This window comes from Lampris incognitus, chromosome 8, assembly GCF_029633865.1.
Source record: "Lampris incognitus isolate fLamInc1 chromosome 8, fLamInc1.hap2, whole genome shotgun sequence".
In the NCBI taxonomy this organism is placed as follows: Eukaryota; Metazoa; Chordata; class Actinopteri; order Lampriformes; family Lampridae; genus Lampris; species Lampris incognitus.
This window is the reverse complement of record NC_079218.1, coordinates 27,162,731-27,189,621: the sequence shown is the minus strand read 5'-3', so window position 1 is coordinate 27,189,621 and position 26,891 is coordinate 27,162,731. Positions and strand designations below refer to the sequence as shown.

The 26,891-nt window shown below is 42.3% G+C and overlaps 1 protein-coding gene across 7 annotated transcripts in view; it reads right to left on the bottom strand.

Annotated features, from left to right (window-relative positions):
• The window catches only part of LOC130117222 (RNA-binding protein Musashi homolog 2), a 400,440-nt gene that overhangs the window by 79,243 nt on the left and 294,306 nt on the right, over positions 1–26,891 (bottom strand). For all 7 annotated transcript variants that reach the window (XM_056285409.1, XM_056285408.1, XM_056285406.1 and 4 more), the window contains exons 8-10: positions 25,166–25,248; positions 6,077–6,191; positions 320–394 (exon numbers count right to left, since the gene is read on the bottom strand). In XM_056285409.1, coding sequence (XP_056141384.1) covers positions 320–394; positions 6,077–6,191; positions 25,166–25,248 — 273 coding nt within the window. The remainder of the gene's footprint in view (positions 1–319; positions 395–6,076; positions 6,192–25,165; positions 25,249–26,891) is intronic.

The window sequence follows — 26,891 nt, the reverse complement described above, 5'->3', positions numbered from 1 at the left end:
CATTGGGCCAACACAGACAAGAGAACCTGAAAATACTTCCTCCATTTGAGATGTTTGGACACGGAGATGTTCAAGTGCAGGATAAAAAGGAGTAAGCAATTTACCCCACTGTATGTCAACTTTCAACAGCTGGCTCAGAAATCCAGACATATAACACACTTAAACTATGCATATAATCTTGTGACTGTTGCATATATTCATGTGTTTTTGAGTGTGTGCGTGCATGTGTGTGAGTACTGTGAGTGCAAATGCGCACAGGCATGCATAACAGAAATTGTAGGCTTTAAGACAGACATTTAAATCAAGCTCTTTGACTCACCAGGGAACTGGTAGCTATAGCTAGGGGCGAATCCAGTGTATCCACGGCCATATGTTGCCACAATGTTAGGGTAACCTTGAAAGAAAAAGGAAAAGTCTTCATTGGAATTGGCAGCACTTCATTGCCAATGTAGTTTACTGGCAATACAAGAGAGTAAAGGTTATGTATAAATATGAAATACATGTTACTAGCACAATGCTAGCACATAAACATAATACACACATACACAACTCATTACATATCCACATGCACAGTTATAATCCACTTGTATTTAACTGCTTTTTTTTTAGTTGCAATTCACTGTTTAGTTCAATGTTTATCTGTAAAATATCAGCAATCTAGTTAATATGAATGTTCTCTTTCTATCGTGCACATCGGCTACCATTCACAAACTGACTTTTTTCAGATTTTGCACAAACAATCACTTTTGAAAGGCAGTTGTCCTTTTTTATACTGGAATAAATCTCATTTAAGATCGGCACTCTTATAATATACATATTTGTGCGGGTGGATGATCCCAGTTCTGACCTGGCCAGCTTAACCACCCTGGAAAGAAGTCCCTCACTGCTCTAAACCCGAGGGGAAAAAAAACAAAACAAAAAAGCCAGCACAACATGGGATTTATAGTTCATGATAATCATGTTAGAATCCCAGCTAAATAAAATTTACCACACAAGTTGACTTCGTGCCTGTGCTCATATAAATCAGGGCCAGGATACAAACCAACAGACATGACTTGTTGCAAGAGACAGTGTGTTTTCAGCCTAGACAAGGGCTATTGCTGTTCACATCATGGTTATAGTGTGCAAAAAAAAAGAAAAGAAAAAGAAAAGTGTGTAATGATATGCGATGTGCTGTGTTTACAGAGACAGGAAGGAGGAGTGATGTGATATTTAGCAATTCTTCTCTCCTTCAGAATTACAGAAGTCTCTATGTTTACTGATTTCAAACGTTAATGTACCATATTCACTGGATGTAAATTCTGATTTTATAACATATTTCAACATATTTACAAGAGGCTCAGAATCAGTACTTGGACGTGAAACAATAGGAATACTAATTCTATGCTTCAATAAATAAACTGTGCACTGATAAAAAGTGCTACACAAATAAAGTTGTTGTTTATTATTAATGGGCATACAGTCCCTGGTGGATGGGGTTTCATTGGGGGCCAGAGAGGTCCCAGCATCGTGAGACAAAAGTTAAGAGCAGCAGATGTATTGTTCATCTGCTGTCATGGTTCTTATTACAACCACAGACCCACCAGTTAATTATCTGGACAGTTTTCAGACAGACGCAGCTGTGGGCAACATATTGAGAGACAGGGTGTGAGAGACCAGGCAGCTAAGAAGTGGGGCAGAGAAGAAAAAAAAACCACACACACACACACAAAAAACAAAAAAATAAAAACCCCACCAAGAAATCTGAGAAGAGCGAGTAGGTGATTTAACGAGTCTGTGACTGAGTCAGTGAGAATGAGCACCATCAAAGGTAATATAAACATAATTAACCCTCTAATTAGAGTATATGTCTCAACCTTTATCTTTTGTCTCAAAGCTATTATCACCTTCAGCCAAAAGTCTGCACCAAATTAGCCAATCGCAGGAAGTCCTTCAGGCCAGGAATGAATCACTGGAACCCGCCTTGATATTTCTTCTTCTTTTTTTTTTATGTGTAAGCTAAACCTTGAAAACTGACAAAACCTGTCTCCGGTTTAAATGTTAAATGCCCTCATAGTTCCCATTAGCTATCTACCAGCCTAATAATCTGGCTTCCTTGACGTTCCCATCTGAATGTCGGCATTGGTACTAGCTGGATATGCCTGTGGGCATCACAGTGGAGGGAGAAACAGTGAAGCTCCAAATTGTTCTGTGAAATGTACTTACCTGCACACCTTTTTAGTTTCTAGTATCATATGTATTCTATTTAACAATATTTCCAAGCATTTTTCAGCATCTACTGCAGAATTGTAAACAGTTTGATACCCGAGAGATTTTTTCGGCTGTGGGATAAAAGTGTGCACTTGTATGCATGTGGCAAATGTCAAGTCTGAGTACAACAAAAATGTGCACTGGCTATAAGGACTTGTGTGTGTGTGTGTGCGTGTGCGCGTGTTTGCTCATCCGCGGGTGCTTGCGTGAATGTGGATGCGTACATTTGTGCGTGTGAATGCTCTGTATGCTTCAAAGCCTGTGACAGCTGGAATCAGAAAGGTTGAACTGAGTAATAAATATCTAATCAGTGTTTGCTGTCCGTGAAAAAGTTCAATCTATTCCTGACCCAATGAGAAAATGGATCTCCCAGGCCCTCACCCCTCTCTTGCAGACAGAGAGAAACGCCACTCAGCAAGGTGATGAGGGAAGCCTTGACCTGGTATGGATGAAGTAGGACAGAGGCTACATTGGAAAAAAAAACTCTCTATTAGGGGCTGATGAGAAATCACATCACTAGGACTCTACATCTACAGATGGATAGCTGCCATAAATCCCCTGGCCCCTTGTTGGTTTGCCAAGGGCTATGATTTGATGCAACGGAGAGCTGTGGGATTGTGATTATAATGAGGGATAGAGTACAAAGTATTGCATATGATATGTTCCACACTGTCATAATGTCAAAGAGAACAATGCATCAAACACAACCTGTTGTCTTTGGGTGTTTTTTTTTCCTGAAAAAAGGGTGAACTACCTCTCTATTATAATTGAGCGTAATCTAATTTGAAGCAGTACATTGCATACAATTGCATTTGTGTCTACTTAAAGTGCAAAGCTGCAGACAGAAGAATGAAACTATTGTGACAATGGAGTCAAATAAGTTCTACCTGCTGGGAACTCATAAAACAATCCTTTCTACCGAGAAAATGTAAATGAAATTAAAGTACACTACAGATTGTAAGCCATTAACATAATTTATAATTACTATTATTTTACTTGCAGGTTGATGGGGGCCACTAGCAATGGACTTGACACAAGAATAACAACCAAGGGAACTATTTATCTTTTTCACACTCGCAATGAGAGACAACTAACATACAACAAAAACATAGATAAATAAATGCAACACACACACACACAAACATTTCTATGCAAAAGGAAAACAGGTGTAAAACAGATGTGAAAAAGATCGCAGAGAAGTATATTAAGGTGAGAAAAGGAGAAACCTGCTGTCTTCACTCCTGCCATCGTAAATAAAACCTGCCAGTGTATCTGGTCTGGTGGCAGCCTCTTAGCCCTCCTATTTGCCTTATTAATATGCATGCTAATGTACCTATTTTATGGCCCAACAGTTCTGATTCACTTTAAAATCAATTATCCATCTGGTACACCCATACCTCGCCCAGACTCAAATGTGTATTAATTTCAGCAAACATACATCGGGCAAGACACAATAAAGATAAATGCCTCGATTAGAGGCAGTAAACAACGGAGCAGGGGATGGCTTTAATGAGATTTGGCACAAAAGAAGCTTACACTTCCTTAAATAATGAGCCTGGGGTCCCTTTTTCCAAATGCAAATTATATAAAGGAATGTTTCGCTGTCCTTGTTCCAATTTCATTTAGATAAGAGTGTCTCCAAACAAGTTGGCTGTTAATATTCTCACATGAGCACTTCACTGCCTTCCTGCCTACCTTCTCCCAATGGAGGCAGAGAACGCTCTCCTCTTCACAGACACATTAGCTCATAATAAGTTCTGGAAAGTTCCCTGTGCCTATTAGACAGTTCCGACAGATGAGATGGAACCGGTAACTACTGACATCGAGGTGGTGGAAGCACTTGGCCAGTCACTTTTACTGTAAACAACTACATCATCCTGGACAAGGTCAACCTTCCACAAACTTAACATTTTACATGACTGGGTAGACTGACAGACTGACAGACAGATGAACGAAAAGACAAGACAGATAGCTAGACAGACAGACAGATAGACAGATAGACAGATAGATAAATAGATAGATAGATAGATAGATAGATAGATAGATAGATAGATAGATAGATAGATAGATAGATAGATAGATAGATAGATAGATAGATAGATAGATAGATAGATAGATAGATAGATAGATAGATAGATAGATAGATTGATTTTTGAAAAGTTTTTCAAAGAACGGAATAAAGGGGAGAAAATTGCTAAATAAAATGAGCCACAGGCATGAGAGGGATGATAATGAGGAAGGGTGGGCTAGCAGCTGAGGTCCCTGTAGATGAGATCTCTCACTGACATGTGTGTTCCCTTCATTACCCATTAAGGGGGGCACAGTGATGAATCCTTAATATGACATTACACCAATTTTCCTCTTCATTTAGCCTGCTAATGTGCTGGTCTGCTCCTTTATGCCCAGGGGCAGCCCGTAGCAGACTGGACCAGAAATAGACCACTGTGGCCACTGATGGCACACCTTTAAGTGGCCTAATTGGTAGCAGTGGCCACCAAATGGGGCTATCTGGACCACACTTTGCATGAGTTGTTTTTTTTTTCAGTTGGTAACAAAATGGATCTCTTTTTGGTTTCTTTTACAAAAATGATTACCAATCTGGCAGACAGGTGTGATGTTTTCGCCAGTGAAATTTAACTTGACCTGATACTGCAATCAACAAAGCTACCAGTCTTCCCTCGCAGAAGAGGGAAGAGAGGGATAAAGCAGGCGAGATGAGACAAACGGGGGCAAGTGGGCTGACTGCACCCAAAACCTCTGTCTGCCCTTCAACAGATGGAGGCTTATGGCCTCATTTACACCTGGCATTAACATGCAATCTGTATATGGACATCTTATCTGGATAAGGAACAACACACGTTAATGCAAGGTGTAAATGCACTCGGCACGTATTGCGGTCAGAATGTGCTAGGATCTGCCCGAATGGCTCGCAGTGTGATCGGAATCTCAGGCAGAGTCAGCCGGGTGTAAAAGCAATCCATACAGGGAGAGAGAAGGCACCAGCTATACCATTTCAATATTATTTTATACTCTTACTTAGTCTGAAAACAAAACAAAAAAAACCATAGGAAGAATAGACACCTGCCATGCAAGGATTCAGAATAAGCACCATAGGTAGTGCCACACAGCCATCAGCCAGCACGAATACATAATTTTTGTCTCCCTATTTTTGTTCCAATAACAATATTTTATGTCACCATTCCATTTTACAATATTCAAAACATTTATTTAAAAAAAATATAGCTGTGCATTTGACGAATGGGACAAGCATCAACTACATTTTTACAAACACTGCTCGTGATCCCTAGCTGTGTGATGACATGGCATCCTGCAACAGGGCAGGTAGCATGGCATTGACTATCACATGTTAAGGACACTTTTTAAATATGAATTTAACCTGGTATATTGTTTAATGTCAGATATCGTTTCCTTGTAAAGCTAGAGTTTCACCGTGTCCCTGGTAACACATGAAAGAAATATACGGACGTGTCCTACGCCCCTGCCGACATTACTCATTCAGATAAAATTTCTTCATTTTCTAGAGGACTCTATACCCATAATGTTTCTTTTTTAAAATGTCCGCTAACTGGCATGAGAGAGAAATAAAGAGCCGATCCCAAACAACACAAATGCATATAAATAACAGGTGTAAATACAAGCGGGGAGATGGGATTGTTCATTATCCAGATAAAACATCCAGATTTCAGATACGTGTATGTGTGTATGTGTGTGTGTGTGTGTGTCTGTGTGTGTGTGTCTGTGTGTGTGTATGTGTGTGTTTCACCATTTGCTGTTGGTTTCTGTGCATGTGTGATTTCCTACTCACTCAGCATGCCCATCCCCAGCATGAAGGCATCCATGGTGTAGGGCAGACCCCTGGCACGCCCTCGTGTACCTGGCGGGAACATCACCTCCTTGGGCTGGGCCTTCTTACATTCTACCTATGTAGACACACATATATACACACATATATGGGTGCACACAGTCATGCACACAAACGTGCACATGTCCATGCAAACAGGCGCAAGCACACCATGCACACCCTCACCCCCCCACCCACCCACACACACACCCACACAGGATTACATTCCCTAGCTACACACAAGCAGACAGATCTGACAGGGCTGTCTCAGCTCTTGGAGATTGTTTTCTGTTTGACTTGCACAATGCTAGATGTTTTCTGTAGCACACCCAGTGCACAGCAGCTTGAAGAGGGAAGAAAATGAGGCTGACTCAATCTGAGCACCTGAAGTTTTAGAGGAAGGTCTCAGAGGAAAACTCACAATCGCGTTCCTTTCAGCATTTAAAGCAGAGGTTGCGGCTCCAGTGAGCGGGTGCCCGATGCCTCTGGGAAATGTGCGCTAAATACCTTCCTAGAGTTTCCGAGCCAACTTGTTAGCTGTTTGCAGAAAAGGCTCTGTCTTCCGGCACCATAACACTGAGTAATGAGTCCTCCCCCCATGCAATGGCCTGCCCCGGTATCTTTGTGAGATGGTATGGTTTTCCTTTATCTCAACCCAGAATATTCTCAAAGGCGGTGAATGCCCCACCCTGACCTCCGCACAAACAACGTAGACAAGATCTGTTATTTTACTGTTTGAATTCTCTTTTTACTCAAAGTCTTACGGGTCTGCCAGAGCAGTGTGTTTTTCTTAATGCCTAAGTGGCGAAATTCTCGTTTTTTCCCCCCCCTTTGTATTTGCGTGCAGTCATCTTGTCTGCACCACCGAGGGAATTAGCTGCAAAACGGTCATCTCTTTCCTCCTTGATTCTGACTCACATCCCCCAACCACATACGCACACTTGAGTTCCATCTCAGATCACAGAAAGAGCCTTCCTCTGCAGGACACATATCAAATGTGGGGTGTACTTGGGGCAGAGCAAGAAAGGAGGAGGGGTACCGTTTACAACATATCTATCCTATCTACAAATTTTACAGGGGAAATGAGTGGCTGACAGGGCTGACATGGCCTCGTGTCTGCTGGCTGGCCTTTTTTTTTTTTTATTTAAGCTGTTCACCGTGCCTCACATTCTATCTGCTCCACTGCTTGCTTGGCCATAGGCCTGTCCATCTGTTTGTCTGTTTGCCTCCTGGCCCTCGCCTGCTTCTCCCCATTGCCTCTGTTTAAGCGGGGCTTTCTCGGCTTCTCTGATTCACATGTCACTCCGGCCTGCTGCACAAGACAGGCTGCTGTGCCAACTCTGCGTACACCTTAGCCCGAGGACGGCCCAACATCCATACAAATAAGCTTATGACTTTGACAGGCCAGGGATTGCACATTACTGTTCGTACACACACACACACACACACAAACGCGCGCGACCGCATGTGCGCATGTACGGCATAAACTTCTGACAAAGATTTCATTTTAAATGTTAAGCATCTCATGAACCTAGCTTCTATAAACTGACATTTAGTTTCGTGTTTAGCTGTAGCATCTGCGTAGATTTGGGAGGTTGCAACTCCTCCAAAAATGTTTGAGAATGTCATCTAAAGTGAATGTTTGTGAGTGCATCTAAAAATAAGTGCTTTTATAAGCTGTTAAAGATTTTGCATTGCCCCCCCCCTAAATTAACATCATAGTCCTCATTGGTAAGAAAACTGGCAAAATGTGTATTTTTTCTTTCTGCATCCTCAGCACTATTCTCTCTTAGGCTCTCCCTCATATTCTATCACTTGGATGGACGGAGTTTGATTTTTAGGTAGGATTTCACAGAAACACCATCACCAGATGCAAGTAAGACATTTTCTATCACCTTTAACTGCACAAACAAATCAATCATTTTTTTTATTTTATTTTTCCCTTTTTTCTCCCAATTTAGTGGCCAATCGATCCCTATTTTAATTCAAACACCCACCCTCGTACTGCATGCGTTCGCCAACTGCGTCTCTCCGGCCGGCAGTCTCGAAGGAGACCGCCTCCCCACTTTCGTGACAAGGTGACTCCAGGCCGAACCAGTTTTTTCCGACACACACAGAGACGCATTCACGTGACGAACACAAGCCGACTCCGCCCCCCTCCCGAAGACAGCGTTGCCAGTTGTTGCTGCTTCATCGAGTCCGGCCATAGTCGGATCTGACGAGACCGGGGCGCGAACCCCAGTCCCCAGTGGGCAACTGCATCGACGCAAAGCCAATGGTTACACCGCTACACCACCGCGGACCCCAAACAAATCAATCTTTTGATCCAAGTTTTTCAGGGTTTCTGACTTGCTTTTCTGGGTTGTTGGCTAGCTAAGAACATGATTAAGACAAGCCAATATTAGCTCTGTTGGGCCGGGGCAAAAACATCCATTTAACAATGTCAATGTTAAGTGTCCATTCAGGATTTTTTGAAAACAACACCCAATGTTAAGCACTCAATTAAAAATGTGTGTTCAACAATAGGCCATCATCAATTAAAAACTTTAGACAAAGACCCTGTATCATTCTCTTCACAACGAAGGCATACAACGTGTGCTTAGCAGCTTTGACATATCCTTGTTGCCTACTTTATGACGCACTTCTATCTATAGTTTACGGTCTATGAGTTGCAACTGTATCACCAACACTGTCAGAAGCAAACGTGCCAAAGGGCTGATTGGGAACATTTTTGTGTTTGCTTTGTTACACACTTGCACACAGACAGTAATTTGCACATGCTCAGTAGCAGTGACAACTTGAGAAGTAGCTGAGCTAAATTAAAAGTAACAGTTCATATCTGTGAGAGCTGCTGTGTTAGAACAATAGTTTACCAGTGCCGGTATGCTAAAAGGGGCTGGTTATCTGGCTTGCTGTAAAAGCTGCAGAGCACGACTGAAAAAGGCTTCTATCTCACAGGGAAAGTTGCTATGTGGGAAAGCTGCGATTTGTTGCTGTTAGCAGCCCTTTTGATTAAAGCAGGCGGTCCCCTCAGCCAAAGCCACTTTGTAGCTGTCAGGGCTCCTCTGCCCCCCTAGCTAGCCCGGTGTGCTCGAACAGTGTACATTAGAGAGCACAGCAGCTCTTATCATCTGGAAATGACCCTTGGTGTGATAGAAGGAACCGGGTGGGACAAATGGACCTATTAGATGTTGTGGCACACTGCTGGAGCTCTCACATGTTCACGCAGTCAGGGAACAAAATGACCAAGTTCTGCCCAGACCGGAGACATGACAGCATCTGATCAACTCTCTCCCCTCAGCCGCTGTCACAACCAGCAGGTCGGCCCATCGTGCAGTCTGCTGGGAGACAGAGAGTCCCGTACCGACATGTTCTCAGATCTGGGTCTTTGATATTCAGGGAGGGAAAGGGCTTCTTTTCATGGATTTAAAGCCAGCCAAGAGCCGGGGGCTGGGTGGTGTGAGTGTGTGGTAGATCACCCACTTCAAACATGGAGTGTGTAAGGTAGGCAGGCCCGAGTGGAGCTCTGTCAGCATTAAAGGGACAAGCAAACTAAAAGAAAGAGAAGAGAGGTGGGGAACAAAGACGACCACATCAAAATTCTGTGCCTGACATCAAAGCGCAGTGTGACAGTTGATGTTCAAATTTGGCCATGTGGAAGGTGGTGCAGACGTAAACCCGAGCTACAGCGAACAGAGAGAACATGGGATCCACTTTCCTTTTTGAAATGTAAAGTAGGCTCTCATTTCAACTGCTGGGTGGAGCAGGTAACGTCTTAAATGACGGCTTGTCTAATGTAGAAATCTTGGATGTTATTCATACTTTGCATTTTAATAGGCTGATTGTCTTGTCTTTTTTTTTTTTTTTTTGCTTTGCAAGGGAGCCAGATCCAATATTTATATTAGAAACAATTATAAAATTGTCAGTAAAGGTTTTGAGTACCTTTCATTTTTTTGTTCAGTAAAGGGACGCCCTGTTTAACTCTGGGATATTTCAGGACCTGCTTTATTTTTATTGCTGGGAAAGTCACTCTGGTTAAGGAGGGAGGCCCAGCTACTGAATCGGAGAAGTTCAAACACATAATGTTCCACATGCCTGAGCTGTAAAAATAACTTGGAAGGTCATTTTGACAAATTAGTGTTTCTTTAACTTGGTTTTATCTGTGTGCTTTCGACAACTTTTCCCCTTGTAGTCCACTAAAACAGTGGTTACCCTTGTGAAATCTGTCACACCAAATAGCCCACGATGAGGGAATTACCCAGAACAAGGAAAATTGAGAGCAGCATGGTGCGGCCTTAGTGTCAACATTTAGTAAATGACTCGGTTAGATTATCGTTATTTTAAAGTTATTTCAAATATGGGTTTTGCTTGGAAGGCTGACTCACTTCTAATTATGTCTAGAATCTGTCACATGGCCTTTTGGCTCGAACCCCTGCAAACTTATTTCTCAGGATTTTGTCTGAGAGGTCCAAATTACATGAACATGTGCAGTTCAGTGAGCTTGCCATTATATTTACTTCCATTCTACACAGAATGACTGTGTGTTGGAAATGAAAGGAAAGGGGCATCTGGGTGGTGTGGTAGTCTATACCGTTGATCTACCAACACAGGGATCAGTGGTTCGAATCCCCGTGTTACATCCAGCTTGGTTGGGCGTCCCTACAGACACAATTGGCTGTGTTTGTGGGTGAGAAGCCGTTTGTGGGTATGTGTTCTGGTCGCTGCACTAGCGCCCCCCTGGTCGGTCAGGGTGCCTGTTCGGCAGGGAGGGGGAACTGAGCGGAATAGTGTGATCCTCCCATATGCTATATCCCCCTGGTGAAACTCACTGTCAGGTGAAAAGAAGCGGCTGGGGACTCCAAATGTATCGGAGGAGGCATGTGGTAGTCTGCAGCCCTCCCCGGATCGGCAGAGGGGGTGGAGCAGCGACCGAGACGGCTCGGAAGAGTGGGGTAATTGGCCGGATACAATTGGGGAGAAAAAGGGGGGAAATTCCAAAAAGAAAAAAAAGAATGAAAGGGAAAAATAAAACAAGGCTCATACCCAATCTATCTTTTTTTTCCTTCTACATGTGTATGTAAAAGACACTCGCACTGACTTGAGAAAAAAAAAAGAAGAAGGAAGTCTTAGATTATCACCAGAGTACACCAAGGACTTATATTAAACCTTTACCCATACACACAGGTGGGAACAATCAATCATCCAGGCCAATCAAAACCTGAGAGTCATGATACTCAATAGGTCACGGGCAGTAAACGGATCAACCCTCAACAGGGGGGACACGTTGAATTTAAAAGCTTGTATGGGGGAATCAAAAGGTCCAACATACAGTAATCCTGGTCAAAAATAACGGGAAATGTTCAAAGCCCTTACCATTCATAGAATACCCTGTAACGAATTCACACAGATAATCCACACATCTGTTGCACAATGGGCCAATGTGTGTTGTGAATAAACACCCAGTATGTTTTATTCGATTTTAATGGGCTCCCTATATCATCACTGTGTTCTGGAGCTGTGTTTTAGTGGTAGAATGAGATGTTACATCTAATTTCTTTATTTAAGACCAATGAACGTTTCATTTTTTGATCAATATCTGACTGCCCTTGGGTCTTGGGATGTAGCTTTGTGGTTTTATCACGTAAGGAACCTTGTTATTTAGGTTGTTGTTTCCACAAAACAACTGCCGTATCGGCTGAATGGGTTGTCGGCACTGCGAGTTGCACATACACACTATAGCAAAACCTGCAAAGCATATGTTCTTTGATTGTCATTGCTATATGGTACGTATTTTAATTGCAATAGATCATGTCGTATTGCCCACCAGCTGAATTATAGACATACTGCTGTCTGTGTATATCTTTAAGACCATTTCACATCCTTGGACAAATGGTCTGACCTTTTCAAAAGATCACACGTAAATATTAACCTTGTAGGTGTTGTGGGAAGGTAAGTGGGCAGAATGGACTGGCAACGGCTGTCCTTAGGGAAGGGATCTGGTGAATGCAGTTTGTGTGTGTGTGTGTGTGTGTGTGTGTGTGCGCGCGCGCGTGTGTGTGTGTGCAATGTGCGTGCGTGTGTAGAGAGAGAGCAATGTAGTGCTACTGTTAACTTCACCATTGAATGGATCTAATTAGTACACTTAAAAAAAAAGAAGCCACCTGACTAACGAAAGGAATCCGTGTGATTCATTTGCTCCGGCTCACACCCTCAGCTGAACAGTCAACCAGTCAACACACCGAGTGCATGGTTTGAAAATGTCAAGGCTCTGAATGAATGATGCCAGTCACCAGGGAAGAAGATTATTAATTTAAGAAAATGCTTCTCAAAGCCATCTGACATTGCATTGTGCATTTACATGGGGGGGGGGGGGTATTTAAAGTACAGAAGGGCTGGTAACTCAAACGCCGCATTTTGGGTGAAGTAAAGCTTAAATATTTGCAAGGTTTAGACGTTTAGAAGATGGTAGAGTTGGATGGAAGACAGTGTGACTTCAGCTATATCAGCATATAGAGACCACAGACCCATGCAAGGCCACTGTGTAGTTTTTCAAGCCTTTAGCACTGCCACGTCACATATGCTTGCAGAGAAGCTCCTCACATATTTCAGTGTGGAAAATTGGGGGTTGAATAGCAGACTTTCTCGGTGACAGAGATCACCTGTGTGCTCAGACTGATGGTCCCCGTTTCAGAATGGCATTTTTACCTCAACTTACTTCTCCCAGGGCTGTTTTCTTCCCCTTCCTTTGCACATTCTATGCACTAATGACTGCCATAGTGAATAACATAGGTAGATATTTTATGCAAGGGGAAAGGACATATTTTTCATGACTGTGCTATGGTGTGATAAATATTCCCTCGAGTTGAATATTCTCTAAACTACGGACATCGCAATCGATTTTACAATGTTATGTTAGAACCGTTTCCCAAAGCCACTGTAATACTAGAAAAAGAAGGGAAACTGAATTGGCGGACAAATTTCAATATCTGCTAATGGATGCTGACAATAAACTGTGCACTGAGAAAAATGCAGATGTAATTTCTAAGAGGATATAACTGGTGGTGTGTGGAAAATGAGCTGTTAAAAATGTTCAGAAAATGGAGGACCTTGCCGTATATAACATTTTAATCAAAAGTTTTAACTTTCTCTCTTCCAGCCTGGTGTGCCATATGGCCTTAAGCAATAATAGCTGAGGGACTAAAAACGGCCAGTAAGGTTACTGGTATGAGCCAAGTGCATTTAAGTTGAGTTCTGTGGCATGTGGTAAGGAAGGCCCTTGTCATTTGTTACTGCGATGGTCCCTCTCATCCATGGCAGTTTGACCCGGTGGCCTATTTAAAATGCTGAAAGAATCATGGGATTTTGTCTCCACTGCAGTTACATTGCTTTATTTTACACACAAAAATTATTCTACTTTTGACAACTACTTCTTTTTTTTTCTTTCTTTTTTTTTGGCTTGAGCTGTCATTGCACTGCATCTGTCTCTGAAGTCTCGTTCTAGTTGTATCAGCCAGTGTTTATCTGTGTGGTTGTGGGTATTTGTGTTCAGTAGACTCTTATTTTATGTTTTTTTTCTATCAATTATTATGTTTTCACTGCAAACACTGTAAGCAAAACTAAAATAAAGTTTGAATTAAACTATTTAGGGAGACTAAAAACTGAATAACTTTTGTTACATGCCTTGATTGAAAGGTATGTACTAGTTGCCTTGTAAATATCACAAATCTACTGATCCATTTTTGCACACGAAGACATGCACAGGATGTCTTTTCTTTATGTCACATCAGAGGTGCAAAATTGGGAAGACTCAAACTCCCTACAAATAGATATTTTAGGATCGATTTGATGGCCAGTTATTTCAAGGGCAAAAGAGAAAGACATCATTTGGCAAATCATTTATGTGTAACAACTGTATACATGTGTTTCAGTTTCATGATCAGCACCTCTTGCTGTCTTGATGTGGGTCTTGTGACATATAACATAGCCTCTAGTAGTCGGAGTTAGATGTTTCTTTTGCATAAAACAAAAAATAAAGCTTTTGAAATACACTAAGTCAAGCGTCTCCTCCTCCTCTGAGAATTTAATGCCTAGTCCACACGTACACGGGTATGTTTGAAAACAGAGCTTTTTCTTTGCGTTTTGGCCTTTTGTCCACATGTTTGCATGTGGGGAGAAAAAGGGGAAAAAAAGAAAGAAAATGATAGAGTACAAGATTGTGACTGCTTGATCTTGATCCACTTACATTTTTGGAAGAATCTCTTTTCTGACGGGGGCCTGGCCAAAGAATGGCACCAGAAAACCAATCAATCAATCAATCAATCAATCAATCAATCAATCAATCAATCAATCAATCAATCAATCAATCAATCAATCAATCAAACAAACGTAACAATTTCAGACAAGCCACTTAGAAACTTTGGACAGCAAGGTATGCAAGGCTATGTAGTGCTTTTTTGCTCTAGGTCATTGTATGATTTCAAATTTATGTTTTTAATTCAGAGGCACATAACATTAGCTGCTCCTCCGTGTTTTTTTTTTGCTTTTCCTCCACATTTTTTTTTAACTTTTATTTACAACAAACAGGTATACAATTGTTATACAGAGGGAAAAAAACAAAAAACAAAAACAAAACAAAACAAATTTGTACAGACAAGGGGAGTTCAACTGATGGCATTGTTTTTTTGTTAAAATGCACTTTTCTGTTGACAAAATCCAAATTAAATTAGCTAACTTCCATAGACAAGCTCTTTTAAAATGGGTATTGGTATATAAACAAATTTTCAGTCCTCATAGATACTTTATCTGGAATAATAAAGATATTTTATACAAAAACAAATTCCTGTTTTATCGCTCATGGTATGACAATGGCATTTTTTGCTAGTTGGTCAGTTGATAAATAGGAAGGGTGAGTTACTGTCATATTCAGAATTTCTTCATAAATTTAAGATAACAATAACACCCAAAGAGTATGCTATTATTTTTGATGCAATTCCCATGAGTTCTCTTCAGCTTTTAAAGAGTTGTAACCTTACAGAAATGAACATCTTTAGCTTTAGGCAAATCTTTATTGGAGATATTGACATTCACAATAAAACATGCAGTAACAGACACATCAGAAGTGCTTTGGACTGTGTTACACCTCCTGCAGCAAGATTCTGTTGGCCTTTTATCATGAGGGATTTACAGCGGAAAAAAGCTTGTTATGTTCTAAACATTTATTGTATTAACAACAAAATGAAAGAAGTATCCTCCAAGACCTTACATTGAATTTACCCTGCTAAAGAAGTCTTGGAAAGATTTAAGCTAAATGTGGAATATACATTTTTTTTTTGTAATTCGAATGGAGAAACTAAATTTCATTTGTTTGTTTTTTTTTTCACTGTGCCCATTCAAAGGAATTTTGGATTGATATGCAAGACTTTATAAATGGAAAATTTGGTACTAATGAAGTTCAATGCTTCTCCTCCATGTTTGAACCAGAGCAGCTGCTATCCAGTATTGGACTTTAGGAGATGGTGAAAAAAACAACAGTGTTTTAGGTCACTGGAAACGGACCTTTTGAAAAAACTTCTCCCAGGGTGAAGTTTTTTTTTCTTTTCAATTTTCCCCCTTTTTCCTCCCCAATTGAATTTGGCCAGTTGCCCCGCTCTTGTTGAGCCGTCGCTGCTCCACCCTCTGTCGACCGACCAGAGGAGGCGCTAGTGCAGCGACCAGGACAAATACCCACCCGACTTCCTACCCGCAGACATGGCCAATTGTGTCTGTAGGGGCGCCCGAACAAGCCGGACGTAACCCGAGGATTCGATCTGGTGATCCAGGGTGAAGATTTTCTGAAACTCTGTTTACAGTGTTGATGTGTAGACAGGGAAAACGGAGTGTTTGGCTTGTTGGCTTGTTTTCAGGCTTCTGATTGGCCAACATGGCTTTAGGGTTAGGGTTATATCACCACCTCTTGGTTTGGCATGCTCTTGACAGTGCTTTCATTGTGTTGAGTAGCATGTTTTGTCGTTTTCATTTAGAAGGAGATTTTTTTTTTAAACAGCGCTTGTGTGGGCGGGATTTTTTCAAGAACAAAGGAGGAAAAACCCTGTTTTCAAAAAGGGTGTCTCTCCACCTGCAACCCAATGACTGCTGGGATAGGCTCCAGCATCCCCGCGACCCTGAGAGCAGGATAAGCGGTTTGGATAACGGATGGATGGACCCGCGTATGTGTGGACTAGGCATCAACTGACGATAGTTAAGTCAAGTAGGTTTTATTTGTCAACAATCAAACTTAAATTCAAATTTGAATTTAAAAAAAATGATCATGGTTTTCAGAGCCTTTTAAACCTTACTTTAATATTGTTAAGTGGAATAATTTTTCACCTACTTTAGCTAAAGGAAAGCTGAATGTTCATCTACAAAACTGTAACACTTTTAGTTAAGTATCTTCTGACGTACTGTGCCTCCTCCTCTCTCATGACGTTCTGATAACACTTTTCCTGTAGTCAAAAACTCTTCCTCGAAATCACATTTAAAAGCGGGTTACCAGCACTTCTCTGCAGTAAAATCTGTGCTTACAAAAATGATGGCACTGACATTCAAGGAAGCCGGTACAGATTTGGCTTCCCAATTTGATAATTACACAGCCACATAAAAGACACAATGCCAGAGAATGCAGCATGACTTCTTCTCTTCCAGGCTCAATCATGGAATAGAAATCATTGAGCAACGTCTTCTGAATAAGTGATATGCAAATTACACTCAAAACTGTTGTGTGAAACAGAAAGGAAAAAAAAAACTATTAACTTGTCATGGATTACTGGCAGATGTTTGAGTGTTTTACATCGTGGCACAAAACCCAGTTGGCATTTCGATGGTAGCATAAAGTTGATGTACAGTAGATGGTGTATGATTTTGATAATACTTTATTTCACACGTGATAATTATCACTTATTGGGGCCCTTTGACTTCCCCATTGTATGTTTAACCTTTCAGTGTGAATCTGTTGGGAGATGGATTTGATTTCAAGCTCACATCTTTCCACATGCGTTTTTTATAGCAGATTATTTTTCTTCCTTTCTCAGTGTCGTTTTAGTCACGATATCCGGTTCTCGATCCGACACATTCAGCATCCACAGACTTGCCAGTTGTGCCAATGTGCAGTCATAAGTTCAATTATACGATATTTAAACTTGTTGTATGGTGATACCGTGAAAACTCTTACTTTGTAAACAATATACGAGGAAAGATATTGAAATATTATTCCCCAGTCAAGGTGGAATCATCAAAGAGAACCCCGGTTTGGTTCAAAGCCTACAGTGCACACACACACACATCTGAACTTTAAGGCTACTGTATTCAGGCCTTCCTAACTAATACTAAGAGAGTGAGCGCTTACTCTCCTCAGTGCAGTAATTGGGTGATCGTGGCACGAGGGACATAATGAGAAATTGACTACTAAAAGAAAATTCCTCCCTCCTGTTGTGATTGTTCTCCACTGTGGAATATTTAAGATGACACACTAAAGAACCTAACCTTGAAGCACTTGACTGAAACCAATATGAGTCCATTTTAATGGGACACTGCTTTCTCATCAGAGGTAATGCTTGATAGGTGTTATTATGAATTCATATTAACAGTGCAAAAAGGCTGGGAGGAGAGAGCTTTGAGATGGGATTTGAGGAATGATGGAGGGACTCTTGTCTCAGAACGAGGACATCGTAACTTGTCCTAAGCACCGAGGTGTTGCACTGGTATACTTACTAGACAGTCCTATGAGTGGAAATACAAGGCGGAAGGACAGGATAGGTGAGGTTATAAAAACCCACTCAACACCTGCCAATTCCAGTATTGTGACCCTGGTATACCGGTCGCGGACACAGTACAATATGTCTGCTTATGGCGTGTTGCAGAGAAGGCCTTCATTATCATCAACTACAGGTGCTAGACCGGCCACGTTAGCCAAGCACATCCATGTGAGCTACTTGTAGCTGATTTCAATTTTTTTGCGAGTGGTCCGTTTTTTTTTTTTTTTCTCTACATGCTTTGCCTATTAATCAAAGAAATAATGGATAACACTACATAGAAAAGAATAGAAGACAGAAATAGAAAAAGAACAGTCTATTCAAATGTATTTAAAATGAATACGACATCATACCAGAGGCAACGAAGGTGGCATATTAAACATGCAATGGTTTCTTTCACATCTGTCCTATTCAAGACTGTATCCACAATTTAAACTATTAAATTTAGTCAGTGTACCACCAAGCTATGGAAATAATGGATAAATACGCTTGAGATGGCACCATTGTTAGGCTATACATTGAAATGTTATAATTTGATAAGCTCTGATAGTTTAATTCAGCATTTTTAATATCTAACACAAACTACATTATATAGGTTTATCATCAGGCAGAATTGCAATAGGATTACCAAGGGTAAAGCAAATGGCAATTGTAGGCTAAACATGGACGAGGTGAAGTTGATCATTTACGTGGAAAAATACAAGGCTGTCCTTGGCCACGGCCACCTTGGGGTTGACCGGTGCGATTAGGGGCAGACATTTAATCATAATTGTGGATGAGGTGATGTTGATTGTCGAGGTGGAAAAACACCTTGAACTATACAATCCAACTCGTACTTTCTAACAAGAAAAACAAAACATTTTTTGAAGGGAACTGCTTCTACTGTTGAAACATTGTGAGTGAAACTTTTCCGCATTTTTTTTCTTACCAATCTACATCTTCAACAAACAAATGTTAAAAGATACTTTTTAAGGGCGTCTGGGTGGCGTGGCGATCTATTCCGTTGCCTACCAACACAGGGATCGCCGGTTCGAATCCCCATGTTACCTCCGGCTTGGTCGGGCGTCCTACAGACACAATTGGCCATGTCTGCAGGTGGGAAGCGGGTACGTGTGGGTACGTGTCCTGGTCGTTGCACTAGCACCTCCTCTAGTCGGTCGGGGCGCCTGGGGGATAGCATGATCCTCCCACGCGCTATGTCCCCCTGGCGAAACTCCTCACAGTCAGGTGAAAAGAAGTGGCTGGCAACTCCACATGTATCAGAGGGGGCATGTGGTAATCTGCAACCCTCCCCAGACCGGCAGAGGAGGTGGAGCAGTGACCGGGATGAGGTAATTGGCTTGGTACGATTGGGGAGAAAAGGGGGAAAATAAATAAAAATAATTAAATAAATAAATGAATAAATAAACCATAAACTTTTTGTGGTGTGTAAGTCTATTTAACATTCATGATAGAATGTTTAAAATAGAAAAAAAAACAAAACATTTTGAGCTAAAAATTGATTGACGAGTACAGTCGTAGCTCACTGCTGTAAAGTTTCTTCTATAAAACCAGTGAGGCAGGATGAGGTGGGGACCAGCTGTCCTGAGTTAGCTAATTTACTCAGGAGAGATTAATTTTTATTTACACCGTTTTCTTTTATACTTTATACATAAACACACTGCTTCCAAATGGAGTACTGTGCCCTCTGGGTCTACAGATGTAAATTAGCTCTTAGCTGTACCTGGCACAACATATTTATTGAGCACTGTCCCTGTAAAAATAAACAAACAAAAAAATAAATAATTGGCTCCATGCCCCAAACGAAGGCACACCAGAGCCAGGGAAGGAGCTGAAGGCTGTGGGGATGCGGACACGCAGGGCTCTCTCCCCACCGAAAAGACTTTCAATGAACATTTGTTTTTAGTCTTTTAGCATGATTTTAAACTCTGGTGTTTTTAAAGACTTTTTTTGGTTGTTGACCCCCCCCCCCCCCCCGCTTTTCTCCCCCAATTACCCCACTCTTCCGAGTCGTCCCGGTCACTGCTCCACCCCCTCTGCAGATCCGGGGAGGGCTGCAGACTACCACAAGCCTCCTCCGATACATGTGGGGTCAGCAGCTGCTTCTTTTCACCTGACAGTGAAGAGTTTCACCAGGGGGACGTAGCATGTGGGAGAATCACACTGTTCCCCCCAGCCCCCCGCCCCCCCAAACAGATGCCCCGACTGACCAGAGGAGGCGCTAGTGTGACCAGGCTAGAAAACCTACATCGGCTTCCCACCCGCAGACATGGCCAATTATATCTGTAGGGACGCCCACCAAGCTGGAGGTAACCCGGGGATTCGAGGCAATGGAATAGACCGCTACGCTACCCGGACGCCCCTTAAAGACTTTGTTTTAATAAACAGGCTGTTGTGCCCTCGTTGATCATGTGTGTTCATGTCTCTGTGCTGGGGTGCCTTAACCAGGAATTATGATTCCTCCTCGACTCTGTTTAAAAGTCTTTTGCCTGCTGTAGCGCTACAACAAATCTTCTCAAGTAGCTAGCATGCAGCCGAAACATAACTGGTGGAGCAGGTAGGAAGATGTGCCCCGCTGTGCTCCGCCCCACTTTGTGTTGTGCCGCATCCGTGACCAGTGTAGCACAGGGGTAATAAGTGTTTGACTTTTGTTCTTGATTAATGGGAAACAATCACAATTTTCAAAATGATCTCTACATAAATGTTGTAGGGATATTGCTCCATTAACAGCCGTAATACTGAGCAGTTTTCTGTGTCTGAAAAGCGTCTGCCAGTAAAGCCACTGTGGACAATCTGTGAATATGAAAACTACACTGACTTTCTAGTTTGCCACTACCATCAGTGGGCTATATCGAAATAGGCTTCATATTTGAAAATGCTAAGAAAAACATACGGCTGTTGTAGTGAATGCCATTGAAGATGGCAATTCAGGGAATTAATTTGTGCAGAAAAGTGTCTGCTAGGAAACTCTGGTGGCGTTCAGAGAAACAATTAAGACTGCTCAGTATCATGGTTGCTGATGGAGTGTCATCCCTACAACATACAGAGATAATGTTGAAAATGGTGATTGTTTCCCTTTAAGTGAGAGCCTATGATACTGCTGTGCCCTAGAGAGAGGAATCTATACTTTTACTACATCTCGTGTCCATAGAGGCAGAGCGACGTACAGAGGTGAGGCCCATGTAGATGTCAGTGTGGCTGGCGGGCTGTGAACTTAGTCCCATGCACTGTTGTGTTTAATAATAGATGAGGCAGAAGCCACAGTGACAATAGGTAACTGCTCCAAAGAACGAGGCCTGCTCAGCACATGGACACAGGGGGATTGACTAAGTCCTACAGGATCCAGTCCCTCACACTGCTGCTGTAAGATCACATGCGAGTGAGCAATGACCCTGACTCCCTGTCTGACTCCCTGTCTGACTCCCTGTCTGACTCCCTGTCTGTACGTCTGAGAACACAGGAAAGGGAAGGGTGGGGCGCCTTGCACTATTTCAGCCCTCCTCTGCACAGAAGGGTGGAGTTTCTGTCTTCGTCACTTATTCATGAACTGTCTTAGATAACACTCATAGGGAGGATGGATGAGGTCTATTTCTGTACAGTACTTCATAAGGATGAAGACAGGAAACATTTTTCAATTATGTGTGCTGGTGTTCCAGACACATGGCCTACCGCCACATTTTCTGTCTGCTCTCTCACACCCGCCCCACATCCTTCTCACATTGTCTACATTCCCATGTTGTTGGGCATTTTGTTGAAGCATAGAGGAGCTTCGAGCAGTGGTACCCTGACCCCTGCTGAACCTCAGCAGCAGAGAAAAATCCTCCTGAGTGTTTTGGAGCAGTCTTGTGGTAGGGCAGGTAAATCCAAGGCAGGTGTGGGTGAGGGGATGACTAACAACAGTGATACGAGCCTCAGGAAACCAGCCGCTGCCCGGTCCAGCACTTGGTACTCCTCTGCACAATTCAAAAATTGCCTGTGAGGATTTCTAGTGATCCCTCAGAGATGGGTCACACTGTGTTCAAAATGTGTTATGCTCTTTCAGAGAGGAGAGAAGGACTCACACATTGTAGACTAGGGGGAAAAAAAGACTGTTCACAGCCTGCATTGATGGCAGGAGTTTAATAAATAATAACAATCAGGGCTGAATTAGCAAGTCAAACCTTCACACAGCTGATGATCCTGTAGAGGCAGCTTTGAGCTGGTTGGCAAGATCCTTTAACATTAGACTGAACAAACAGCAAGATACTCCACCCCATCTATCACTCTCTGTCTGTCTCTCTCTCTGAAGACATATAGAAAGACAGAGAGAGCAGACAGACAACACACCCACACACACCCACACACACCCACACACACACACATACACACACACACACACACACACACACACACACACACACACACACACACACACACACACACACACACACACACACACACACACACACACAGTACGATATAGTATATGTTTGTTTTGGGGGTTTTTTTCTCCCAAGGAGACACCTCACCATCCGTCATTTTCAAAAAAACAGACAAACGGTCCCATTCAGATATTTTTTCATTCCCGCTCAACCGAGAGTCTTCTGAGGAGAGTAATGCACACCATAATATACTAACCCAGTTCAATCCCTCTAGCCACATATGGATAGAAGGAACAATGTTCCCGACTGGTGCGGGGAAAGAAAAATGAAGTTCGGGCCTAGTCTTGAGCCGAACAATGAATTTGTGTCTGATGAAATATCACAGCGGATTATACAGTGGACTGCTACCGTGGTAGTGGTGCGCCACCCGGGCTCTGATACTGTGTGCAGCACCCCATCTACGACAAACGATGGCGCTGTAAATATTTACACTGCAAAGTGCATGTGACTAAAGCGAAATCCCACAGACTTGAAAGGGGAGGAATAAACAGCTATAACGAGACTTTAATTCATGGAAGAGTGTCCTTGATGTTTTTCACTTTACATCACTCAAGTAAATGGCAAACTTGGCAGTGAAATAATGACAGAAACCTATAGGGAAGATGGGAAGATACCATGAAGAGAGCGGCCTACAAAAGCCATGAAGACATCCTCCGTCACTGCATGTGGATGTCGCAGCAAAGGACACTCTGATGTCTCATTTCAAAGTCTGACTGAAATTTTTTTTTTCCCTTTGTCTTACAACTCTGTTAGCAGCCTATTTGAGATAAATGGCATTTAATAATCTGCACATCAAAACCATATTTAACACACACTATCAACAGCTTTGCCACCAATCATCACCAATTTAATCAATGATTTGTGCATTTTTCTTTTCTTTTTTTTTTTTGGATTATAACACAAAATATCCCCCTCCTTTCTAAATGTCAAAACGTGTTTGTGTTAGAATATGTCTGTATGCAATTTGTCATATTCAACTTTGCCGCTCACAAAGGTAATATGGGCCTTCTTTTTCTCCAGTATCTCATTTCTTCCATAATTGTTAATATGCATATTTCATCAGCCTAATTAAGTGCTTGTGGAGGAACGATGTGCAGGGCACAGACATAAGCCGCTGGTTTGTGCATACCACGTGAGAGACAGCACACCGGAATATTCGACAAGGATTTTCCCTCAGTTGGAAATATTTTGTTATTTTGACAACCTTGCTGGAATTTAAACAAAAAAATTCAGGAGCGGGTCTCTCACATGCATTCTCCCATGGCATTATAACTGTCTTATCTTGTGATATGTGTGTGTCCTTTCAAGCGTGCTGTATTTATGATTTTTTGCAATAGTGGAAAAAAAAAACTGACAGGATTGTTGTCTTATGATATGTGTGTGCATGTGTGTGTGCATACATTTCGAAGCATTTTGTGTTTATGTGCTTATATTTGTTTATTAGTTTGTCTATTCACACAAACGGGTTTCAGATTGGGTAGAATTTCTTCAATGCTTTTTTCTTTTTAAAGTCATTTATGTCATAGATCTGTCTGCCTCCTTTCACTCCTGGTTTGTCGCCTCAAGCGTGGACTTTGATATAGTACAAGGGGCACGGTGGGATGTGTGATAGGGTCATACATGGTCCAGGCCGGTCCCTGGTGTGCCTGGTTCTACTACACTGGTCCTGTCAGTCAGACAGTCAGTCATTCATTCAGTCTCAGGACAGGCTGGGGGAGCGTGAGCTGCACATGCTGAGGGTGACGGCGCCCTGCTGAACGGCAGATAGACAACAGTATTCCCACTAGTCCATCACCATGCACAGAGCTGCTCGGATAATGCAGGGTCCTTCAAGAGCACCTGATGGACGGGGTGTGGGGGGTCAGGGGGTAGGAATTTGAATGTGGTAAAGGAGGATCTGTTGTTATTGTTCCTCCGCTGGGAACAAACAATTATCATGAGTGACGTGATTGCCCGGAAAAGTGCTGCTGAACAGCTGAGAGATCCAAGATGACCATATTAGCAGGGCATATACGACAGTCATCATTGGGACTCTAGGTGTTAATCCCTGTTTAATGAACTCTGTCTCTGCCAATGGCTTCCCAGCAACATGCCTGGACAGATCCACCAGCACTGTGCGCTTCTGTGTGTGTGTGTGTGTGTGTGTGTGTGTGTGTGTGTGTGTGTGTGTGTGTGTGTGTGTGTGTGTGTGTGCGTGTATGTGTGTGTGTGTGTGTGTGTGTGTGTGTGTGTGAGAGAGAGAGCATGCATGTGGGTGTTAGTGATGTGTTTATGTGTTCCCAAATGTGCATGAGCATGGAGGTGGGGGATTCCAGAGGAGAGGGACAGGCTCCACTCCAGTCCTTCAGTCTGACAGGCAGAACTCAACCACACAATTTCACGGTTTGTGGGCAGTACACACCACTGCTTTCCCATCCCTGGGACCCAGAGACCCACAGTGTGTGTGTGTCTGTGTGTGTGTTCGTGGTCTTATGTGTAGGCACATATACCCAGGCATACGTAAATTGACATGTAGGCAAGTGTGTGTATATGTATGTGCACACGCAACCATACATATGCAGTACGTGTACAGATGCACAACACACACAGAAACAAGTACAAAACACACACATGCGTGCGCACGCACACACACACAGATGGAACACATATGGAACACACATGAATGCATGCACGCATGCGCACACACACACACACACACACACACACACACACACACACACACACACACACACACACACACACACACACACCAGTGGGCCCCACACTATTAACACTGGGTGAAAGAGGAAATCAAATATTAATCCCTCAACACCCACCTGGAATTGAAAAAAAATGAGTGGACTTACCATTTTATTATTGATTTCATGAAAATGAATTTCACAGACTTTCTCTACGATGTCTTCACTCTCAAAAGTTATGAAACCAAATCCTATGTGGAGAGAAACAGAGAGGGGAGGGGGGGGCGAGAGAGAGAGAGAGAGACAGAGATGGAGACGGAGAGGGAGAGACAGAGAGGGAGAGACAGAGAGATGGAGGGAGAAAAAGAGTGAGTTAGTGGGGAATTTAAAGAAAAATTTCTGTGACTATGCACCACAAAATGGATTATCATCACGAGCCAGATCCAGAAACTATGCGGGGACGTCTCTGCAGATTGGCCTGGGCATGGAAAAGAACAAGTGAACAAGACAGACATTGTCCTCTTTAAATCAGCAATATGATGAAATCTGCCACATTATTAAGGGCACTGGAGGACCTCTTCTACAAAGAGAAGATGGGAAAAACAGCACAAAGCCCATTTAATGAGATTCATGGAGCTGGGGCCCAGCATCTGAATTTCATTAAATGCATTTTGTGTTCTTTTTATTGAAATTTCACTGTATAACAAGCCCCCGTTTTTATGTTAATGTGGGCCTCAGAATGAATGTGTCATTGACTGTGGGATTTTTGTGCCGTATTTATAAGATAAAAGCTTAACCCCATCTTTTAATGCAAAGACAGAGAGACAAGATGGTTTCAGAGTTTTGAGCACAAGTGGATTGCGACGCTCCCCTCTGTGTTTTGATGGCGACACACAAAGCAATCTGGCTTCCGTGTGGCTCAGGTTGAGAGGAAAACTGATATTCTGTCGCTTTGTGCAACAGAGGAAACCATACAAAAGGAACACAGGCCGTGGATGAAGCAGCAAGTCGCAATGAAAGGAGATGAATTTCTTTTCAATATTGGAAATAGCAGGCAATGAAATAAAATCACCATAGGCCGAGCTTAAACAGCCATTTACCCGTGAGCAGCGCAGCGTTTGACTGACAGACACTCATCCACACAAATGATCATCAATTCATCATGGTGGAGCCTCGGCTGATGTGCTGAGGACAGACCATCACTTACTGAATGTGACAAGGGCACTGATACACCAATAAGCTGGGAGACAAAGGGTCAAATGTCATGTGTTGATTGAGCTGAATGATGATGAATACTGTGACATCCATAAACGAAAAGGCAAATCCAGGTAAGCGGTCTCTCAGCACCATCCAGACTACATCTAGAGAGATCAGCTCTGTAACTTTAATGGGATCATAAAAAGGTTCATGTTTACAGGTCATGGAGAAAGCTGTATGAACCTGTTGTCCTGCAGCGGGCTGTGTGTGTGTGTGTGTGTGTGTGTGTGTGTGTGTGTGTGTGTGTGTGTGTGTGCGCGCGCGCGCGCACGCGTGTGTGCATGCATTCCCTCAAACACTATAAATGTGCGGTAGCTATCAAGGAAGGCTTATGTTTTTTCCCTCTATGTGGGGGGGGAGAATAGTCCGATGAGCATTATCTAAAAGCTAAACAGTCATTTAAACAGCTGAATAATAACAATATTAACATCGCTAAGCAATAACAAATACAACTGTTGGCAATCAGGGATCTGCATTCCTTCTCAATTTAAAACTATGGTCGTCTGACTATGGTATTTTTACAATTTGATTACATAAGCTAAGGTTTGCAATTACAGTGAAAAATCAATTATATATATTTTTAGTCACCCAAAATTAGCTCTCTGATAGGAAGACAAGGAAAATGTGTTCACTTTCT